Below are 9328 nucleotides of genomic sequence, written 5' to 3' on the forward strand. Positions count from 1 at the left end.
CCCTTAAATATCTGTTTATGTAGACTCCCACCAAGGTGGCATGGAATGCACCTTCCGTCAATCTCCACTCACATACACACCTCTGAGTGGAGGACTCACCTCAACCTGCCGGTATGATGTTTTATTTGAACTCCCGGCCATATGTTATGATTAAAAGGCCGTTACTGTTTTGCTAGACACAATGGCTTTTGTAGTGCAGGGTTTGTTCCTGCCGCGTCGACGGATGAATGCCTCCGCTGTGTGGATGAATCAGAGTGGACCTGTCACCACCCTGCAGCCGACATGGTCGCTTGAAGTGAGAGCGGGGCAGACGGCCAGAACGGGGTGGAGTGCTGTTGTTGCTTCAAGAGCCAGTGACAGACGATATGTTGAAAGTGGGAAAATGTCACAGAACGCCTGGAGTTTGATGCGGGGAGGAAGGTCAGCATTGGGTGCAACTCACCTCGCACTCCAGTTTCTAACCCAGAAGTCTCTTTCGTTACAAACCCGAGGGGCTAGATTCTGTAATAAAATAAAATAAAAGAGCAGGTGGAGGTAAGATGTGTCCAATTCATTTAAGGTCCCATTACATGCCACAAAGTTTCATTGACACAACTACACAACTACAAACTAATGCGGATAACCACATCAGACAATTAGCGGAAATATTCACAGATGTCAAGAAATGGTGCAAATGTTATTAGAACACCGACCAATGACTGAGTATAATATTGTTCCGTAACTTGAGGTAATACCCAATTTACCTACAAGTAAATAAAATTCTTCTGGAGATCTTAACTCAAAGTTTTTTTTCAAATGCTAATCATTATCCATCCATTTTCTTTAGGGTTAGTGGTCGGATGGAAGCTCTCCCACTTGGTTTACGGCGGGATGCGGCATACCATGGATTGGTCGCCAGCCGATCACAGGGCGCATAAAGACAAACATCCATTAGCGCCTATCGACAAATAAGAATATACCAACATGCCTCTCTTTGGAATGTGGAAGGAAGTTGGTGTACACAGGCACGGAGATAATATCCAAACTCCCATTTATGGGGGCCAGAGCTCAGTTTCAAACCCGAGATCTCAGAACTGTGAGGCAGACGTGCAAACCACTGGTCCACCCACCATGTTGCCAACCTTAATCTCGAGTAAATTGTTGTTTTAGCTCAAACAAGCCATTCCAAACATAGCTTTAAATTAATAAGTCTCTTAGCGTTCTCTATCGGTGAGTTTTATAACGCACCCTTTTTTGCTTTTGTTTTATAACTTTTTTTTTTTTTAACTATCGCGCCAGTGTCTAACTCGCATATGCCTCGTTTGGTATATATAAGTAGTTGTACCGCTATTAATCATAATGATTGGTCAAGTAAGAAATACGCATTTGAGTGACTACCGCTGTGTGAGGTGGTTGTAGTAAGGTCTAGGTTGCACTCGTGTAGAATTTACAGTACTGTGATGTACTGTACCGTACTGACCACCTCACTCCAATCCACATGGTAGTCCACAAGTAGATTTGTAATAATATACCACTTTATTTTATAAGGGAGGGGGGCCTGTCATAATCAATTGAAGAGATTAGGACATGTTGATGAATTTTACGCAAAATAAAAAATATAATACGCTACTGAAAACTGCCGATAGTATTTTGTGTGGATGTACTCTACATATATAAAAACAATGCCATGGATATTAAATTTAGTATTTAGACATATTATTTATATTTCAGATGGCAGAACGCGGGAATTTTGTTTTTCTCTCGTAGTGTGTAACATTTCGAGTTTTTTGTTTTTTGTTGTAATGTACGGTACTCGAGTACATGGTGTGGGGGGAATCGAGCTCAGTTGACGCCGATGCAGAAATCCCAGGCAGGAAGGCTAATCGAGCACAGAGTGCGTGAGCTGCGTTTGAAGGAGTATGGCGCTCTCCAGAGGTTTGAGATGCTGTCAAAGGGTTTTCTCGTGGATACCCGTGCTTATTATTGCGTCCGTGGCGCTGTGGTCTTACTACGCTTACGTATTTCAACTATGCCTTTGTGAGTACCGGAAACGAGTTTTTTTTAAAACCACGATTTCCCTCTCTAGGATCGTAGACATGTAGCGCAGTTTGCCGCACAGCTCTGTTGACAGATTTAAATTACAAAGCAGGAACTAGCAAAACTGTGCGGACGTGTTTTGGTTTTGAGCTTTTTGTGAAAATAGCGTTTTAGATTTTTAATCAACATAAAGCGTGAAGGTCATTTTACTTCCAGCGAGAGGTCGGTCTGTCTATAAACGAGCTTTTTGGTTCCAGTCGGTTATTAAAGCTTGTGTTGTTAGCTGGTAAATGTGTCTTGGGTGTAAAAAATAAAAATAAAAAAATAAACGTTGTATAAACCGGGGGCGTTTTAATGTCCTAAACGTAATTCTTGTTTCTGCAGTCACCCTGTCAAACACGTTGGAAAAGGGTGAGTTGGCTGTTTATGACCAGGGTTTTAATGAAAAACAATGTACAATATATGAATGTGAGAAAGGCATTACTTGTCCCTGCAGTGGCCTACTTACTGGTATTCCATGTGTGCTTTGGGATGTTTTCCTGGACCTACTGGAAGTCCATCTTTACTCCTGCTGCTTCTCCATGCAAGAAGGTACCCTCAAAATCACAAGGGTGTCATAGCAAAGATCTCCAGGTGGATTTCAAGATGCTAATGTGACGCGTTTGTTGCTGTAGTTTCAGCTGTCGTACTCGGACAAGCAACGGTACGAGATGGAGGAGAGGCCGGATGCGCAGAAACAAATCCTGGTTGAGATTGCCAAGAAACTGCCTATACACACTCGTGCTCAGTCTGGAGGTAAACTTTCACTTATTCTTTAATGAGATGCTATACCACAAAAGGAAGTGGTTTAGCTACTGTCAATCTTTTCACATTCAAGAGGTGTGCTTATAACAAGTAGCACCGTATTAGCATTCCAATATGAAGCAGATGAGCTGTTGGCTCCCCCTCATTAGCACCGTAAGGTCAGCTCAGATGTCCTTCACTTAAGTGGCATTCCTCTTGTGTCCAGCTATCAGGTTCTGCGACCGCTGCCAGGTGCTGAAGCCCGACCGCTGTCACCACTGCTCGGTCTGCGAAACGTAAGTCAAGCTTTCCTCCTGATATGTGCATTGAGAGAATGACCAAGTCAAAGGCGCTGTGCATGGTGTGGCTATCGTTCTATGAGGAGTTGTCGGTACAGCATGCATCAGGAAAGAAAAAAAAAATCGTCATAAGCGCATGATCACAGTTCCCTTATCTGTGATGAGACATGAGACAATGGTGTGATGTATGAGACCTCATTTTGGCTCATATGAGGAGAATTACTTCAGCTCGCTTGCTACAGTTAGCCAGCTGTACTTCTCTTGGTGAGCTAGTTGGTTTTACACTTGAGTGAATGTTAATCTTACAATAATCATCAGATCATAAATGATATGTAATATCTTAATTTCTAGGTGTGTTTTGAAAATGGACCACCACTGTCCCTGGTAAGTTTTAAGAAACATTCAGTGCATCAGTCAGTTTCTGTTTGACTGCCTCATCTGAATTTCTTTTAGGGTGAACAACTGTGTTGGCTTTTCCAACTACAAGTTTTTCCTGCTTTTCCTGTTCTATTCAATGCTATACTGCATATACATAGCAGCCACAGTCCTTCAGTATTTCATTAAATTCTGGGTGGTAAGTGTCATCGCAAGTTTTAACGAGCAGTACATTTGACACCACCATTTATTTTGCTCTAATATGCGTTCCCAGGGGGACTTGCCAAATGGGCCAGCCAAGTTCCACGTGCTTTTCCTCATGTTTGTGGCACTCATGTTTTTTGTTAGTCTCATGTTCCTCTTCGGTTACCACTGTTGGTTGGTTGTGAAAAACAGATCCACTTTAGGTGCGTTGCAAAATGAATGTAAACAATGACAAGAGTGTGTGTGACATATTTTGACTCCACTCATTTGACCTTTTCCAGAGGCCTTTTCTGCTCCAATCTTTGTCAATGGACAAGATAGACAGGGTTTTAATGTTGGAATACGCAAAAATCTGCAGCAAGTATTCGGAAAAGACAGGAGAATGTGGTTCATCCCCATTTTCACAAGGTGAGTTTGACATCAGAATAAGAATCCTCTTTATTTGCCAAGTATGTAAAAAAACGAGGAATTTGTACTTAGCCTCTAGCAATTTATTGGCAAGAGGGCTGAGGGTATTCGAGTGTCTGTTTGTTTTAGTTTGCATTAATCAATAGCGAATTCTTGAGGGAAGGACCTAGAAGAGGTTTTGATTTTGCATTCTCTTGTCTTAATTCTAGCAGCGTGCAAGTCCTCAAAGGCGAATGGTAGAGTACTGATGATTTTTCCGGCAATCCTGTTTGCTGTAATTGGAGTTTCTTTTTTTGTGACTGTGAGAGATAAACATTAGTTTGAGTCGATGACTATTGTGTAGGCCATGCTTCCTCAAAAACCCCAGAAAGTACATCCTCTGTTGAGCCTTTTAAAGGATGGAGTTGATGTTGGTCTCCCACTTCAGGTCCTGAGAGACTGAAATTCACAGGAAACTATACTGAGTAAAGGTTTTGATGGTTGACACGTGGCAGTTGGATAGCGGGAGAGGCAGGAGTTATGAAGGAAGCTTCTTGAAGCCCATGATCATATATCTAGTCTTGCGCATTCACTTCCATGTTGTGTCGGTTGCACCAAACCTCCACTTCCTGTCCGTATGCAGACTCGTCATTGTATTTGATGAGGCAGATGATTGTGGTGTCGTCTGCAAACATCAGTTTGATAGTTGGGTGTGTTGAGGTGCAGTTGTTCGTGTAGTGAAAGGAGCAGCGGAGAGAGGACGCATCGTTGGGACACCCCAAGGCTGGTAGTGTGTAGATGATGGTGGTGTCCTGCCCATTAGGAAGCTGTGAATCCACCGGCAGATGCCAGTGTATTAACGGTTATGCATGGAATCTCTCCAAGCTTTATCACACTTACCCTATGCCACGAGTCACTAGCACGGTGCCCGCGGGCACATGGTTGCCCACGAGGACCACTTAAGGCGGCAATGAAGCTTGTTCTAAATATAGCATAGGTCACAAACTCATTTGTGCTTTAAATTTTAAATCCTACTTTCTTTCATTAAAAATATTTTTTACAATGTCCTGTAATATATAAAATTTATGTATAATGAAGTCTGATTCTGAAGTTTGCCACACACAAGTCATGCAGCCCTTCATATGATCGATGCTTACGAAGTAGCCCTCACCCTCAAAAAGGTTGGTGAACCTATCGCCCAAATTTCCATAGGGATAGGCTGCAGTTTAGCCATAAAAGTGCAAGTGGATCCTCTTCATTGTGCTTTCATATCATAATTAGATCATCAAGATTACTATAATGTAAAAGATCTTTCGTCTTCTTCCATCATGTTCTTTACAGCCAAGGGAATGGACACTACTTCCCCTTGAATCGGAGTGAATGTCAGAACCCCTTACTGGCAAACGAAGAGATGTGGGAGGAATCAGACGATGCTTCTGAAGAAGGAAGCTGGGGTGAGTCAATTGAATATCTTAGAGTCTACGAATAGAGGTCATGTGTCCACACAGCAATTATAGTTTGAGGAAGTCGTTTCGTTTCCGAAAGAAACAGGGAAAAAATTGAAAAAAAAATAGAAAGCCTCAAGCACAAAAAAATGAAACAGTAGACAATGGTATATTTTCTTCTGAAAACAAATTCTGTAATTATTCAAATTATTCTATCCATTCATCCATTTTCCTCCGCTTATCCCTAAAATCAAAATTTTTCATATTATGAGATATTAATGAAATATTGCCCACTCCTAGGGGTTACATATGGATGAATATGGATTGTTTTTGGTGTTGTCGGTAAATAATTTTTGTCAAAATGGAACAGCAATCTCATCCCACTAAATGAGACACTCTTATTATGTTTCCCCCCAATAATCCCTACTCTCCAATAGTTATCATGCATCCCTAGTTTTATTAGACAATATCTGGGTTGCTTGTTTCTCTTTTTAGTACTTGAAGGTTTCGAAGTTTATCTGAATGAAAAAGGCAAATTATTTGCAATAAAATAAAGCAATACAGTATTATCAAAGAAGCATACAGTAAAATTAGCACTTTCTTTTTATTAGACAAAAAAAAAAACAGAAAACCCAATTCCAACAAATTCCAAATAATCCATCATCATGTAATGCAGGGCATTTATTAGCAGACAATGAAAAATGGTCACAATGACAAAAAAGGTGCAATGTTCTTTTTGTCGTATTCTTTTTTTTTTTTTAACCGTAACTATATACACACCAAATCCATGCTAATCATACAAATATTTTAATAGACTAATGAATTGCAGAAATAGCTCTTTTATCTTCTTTTCCTTTCGGCTTGTCCCAATTAAGGGTTGCCACAGCGTGTCATCTTTTTCCATGAATATTGAGTAATAATTTGAAGACGCCATTCGGCATTTTTGGGCTTTTGCGTTGATTTGGTTTGCCCATTAAACCAACCAAATTTGTCTTCATCCCTCATGATAGGTTAAAAAAAAAAAAAAGTTTAGAAAGTGCAAGGTTCTGTTCAACTTCAACCCCAATTGAAGGTAGTGTCTAACACATCATGTGACCACAAATCTTTGTTGACGGACGCACATCATCAGCAGATTCTCTTGTCTTGTCTAAGCAACCAACAATAGACACGTAATGTGCATTCACAACACATTGTTTTGTGTCCATGACCTCTGAACCGACCACTGCCATCTGTGTTGACCATCATAGAATGCAGTAAAAGTTAGAGGTTTATCAGGTTGAGGCTGCACCAGCAATTCTAAGTTAGGTAGTGATCGTTAAACATTAACTGAGAAGTCATAAACAAGAGTTATTCAAACGTACTTCAGCCCATTTCAAAGAAAAATATTATATATCTCATAGATGAGTTGCTGGTGATTCAACCCATAATAACACCCCCTTTTAAGAGGATTCGCTAGTAAGACCATATCAGGACTAATCTACTTTCTCATATCACATTGTATTTTTGTTAACATGACACTTTTAAAAGTTCTTGTGACCTTTGTTTAACCCCGTGTCAACACATCTGACCACAGAGAGCAGGCTGAGGCAGACAAAATGAATGTAGACAGCTGTTGTTTCCAACCATGACCTCATCGTACACTCAGTGGCGATGTTATCTGTCCTCCAGAACATTAGAATCATTCTCTGGTGTCATCAAGGTTTCCAAACCATTTTGCTATCCCATCCAACGTTTAAATGAATACAGACAATGCCGAAAAAAAAATACTACAGAGGCCACGGTCATGTGACATTTATTCCAAGGCCTCAGTGGCATTACAATGTAATGGCTTCCAAATAGGATCTGACTGGAATTATTTGCCGCCTCCTTGTGGACATTTGCAACGTCCTTTAACCAATACTACCCTCTGGTGGCCATTGGCTATATCACTTGAACATGTTCTAAATTGCTTAAAAGGACATTGTGATTCACACTGTACATTCTCCCATCTCGCCCTTCCAATTCCAGTTGAGGATCAAGACCCTTCTGTTACCGTAGAGATGGAGGACTAGAGAATTGAAAGTGGTGCAGGGGTTGAAGAGGAGTAGGGAACATCCAATCTAAAATGTGGACGTCCTCCTTACAACTCTGATGTGGACCAACCAGATGGATTGCACCAGCATTTGGATGTTGTTCTCATCCCAAAAGAGATTGTGAAGGAACGGACTGACACGCGGGTGTGTCCCATTGTTACACTACAATGAAGTGCAATCACATGCACTCATTTGAACATGTGCTTTCGCAAAAGCAGTGCTCCAGTGGAACAGTTTGCACCATCCAAACATTACCTCATGTTCACTTACGCTTCAGGAGGCGGATTGATTTACCTGGAAGCTCAGTCTGGTAACAGAGGTAGCTTATCCTATTTCCACTCACTTAACCTGCGCCTTACACATACTGTATTTATGTCGTCCTGTGTTGTGGGAATGAATCCATTTTCCTAATGAATGTATGCAGCAGCCTGCTTCTATGGCGTATAATATTTTAGGTACAAATCTCCATTATAGTTTTTCTACTCGACCATGTGTGTGTGTGATAAGGCTGGTAAAGGTAAGAAACAGGAACAACAATTATCCCCCCCACAAAAAATCAATAATTATTAGTAACTGTCAGACCTTAGATTTTGAGTTTTTTTTTTTTTTTTTTGCTACACAATCATATCCTGAATTAGTGGCACAAATGGCATTAATGTGAACAACATGGATATTTATGTTGTAATAATTCTGTGACAAGTAACAAATGAACACCTGAGCAGCAGCATTGTGGTTGGCACAACTGGCTCACAGTATTGAGGTTCAGCTTTGACCTTCCTGTGTTACTTTGGCAACTAAATTGTCCGTTTGGTTGTCAACTAGTCCTAGGTGTCCACCACCATTCGCACAGTCAATTGGTCTACCATGCAGCAAGTGCAAATTTGAATGTGTATCGTTGTATGTGTAAGATAATTGATTTCAGCTAGAAACAATTAGTGATACCTTTACCCAAAGCATTTTTTAAATACAGGCGTAACGAATAAAATTCCAAATAAATAGTGCTCATGTGAGGCATTTACACATTCCTCCCCCCATTGTAACAGTAACAATTCTTTTTTTGACCAGATCAGACATCAGCAAGTCTCGCGCCGCCCCCCCACAAACATATGTATAAATAAAAGCCTCGAAAATATACACCGCTTCACACTTGAGGAAATATGGATGTTGTATGTATTTTGTCATGTTTGCTGGTTTGTAAAATATATATATATATATATATATATATATATATATATATATATATATATGTGTGTGTGTATATATATATATATGTGTGTGTGTATATGTATATTGGAATAGGAACTACAAAGGTGAGAACTGAACTCACTTCAGCATTGAAGAGATTTTGTGATCCATAGGATGTAAAATGGTTAACTGGCACAAATGTTTTACAGAGTACTGAGGTTCTTGTTAAATAGGACAAATATGGATGGAGATCAGATCTCCCAATATGTGATGTTTGTATTGTTTTCTATCCATCTTTTGAGTATTTTTCTGTGTTTTATGGCAATGTGTGGAGACAAAACATTATTTCAGATGACATCTCTTGATGATCTATTGGCAATGAAAACAAACCCCGAATAGAAGAGCTTGGGTGTTTTTACTTCATTGACACTTCCTTTCATTACTGAAGATTTCTACTTTATTGGACCAATCAAATACAACTCATGTCCGACAAACACGCTCTTCTTATTTATAATTTTCCATTTCCTTTGTGTATGTTTAATATATGTGAACTTAGAAACCT

The 9328-nt window shown here is 40.1% G+C and overlaps 1 protein-coding gene across 1 annotated transcript; it reads left to right on the forward strand.

Moving 5' to 3' along the window:
* Positions 1-1841: 1841 nt before the first annotated feature.
* On the forward strand, positions 1842-8776 carry zdhhc15b (zinc finger DHHC-type palmitoyltransferase 15b). The gene is made up of 11 exons (XM_061834364.1): positions 1842-2016; positions 2401-2427; positions 2513-2607; positions 2691-2811; positions 3026-3095; positions 3450-3482; positions 3552-3672; positions 3748-3880; positions 3959-4085; positions 5406-5518; positions 7517-8776. Exons 1-11 carry the CDS (start codon positions 1899-1901, stop codon positions 7558-7560), a joined length of 1002 nt encoding a protein of 333 aa, XP_061690348.1. The 5' UTR covers positions 1842-1898; the 3' UTR covers positions 7561-8776.
* Positions 8777-9328: the final 552 nt, after the last annotated feature.

The sequence above is a fragment of the Syngnathoides biaculeatus genome, chromosome 11 (genome assembly GCF_019802595.1).
Source record: "Syngnathoides biaculeatus isolate LvHL_M chromosome 11, ASM1980259v1, whole genome shotgun sequence".
NCBI lineage: Eukaryota > Metazoa > Chordata > Actinopteri > Syngnathiformes > Syngnathidae > Syngnathoides > Syngnathoides biaculeatus.

Excerpts from the sequence above, each read along its gene's own strand:
- zdhhc15b (XM_061834364.1), top strand. The coding sequence starts at position 1,899 with ATGGCGCTCTCCAGAGGTTTGAGATGCTGTCAAAGGGTTTTCTCGTGG. Across the intron at positions 2,428-2,512 it reads GTCAAACACGTTGGAAAAGG|TGGCCTACTTACTGGTATTC; the intron begins GTGAGTTGGCTG and ends TTGTCCCTGCAG. Across the intron at positions 3,673-3,747 it reads ATTTCATTAAATTCTGGGTG|GGGGACTTGCCAAATGGGCC; the intron begins GTAAGTGTCATC and ends ATGCGTTCCCAG.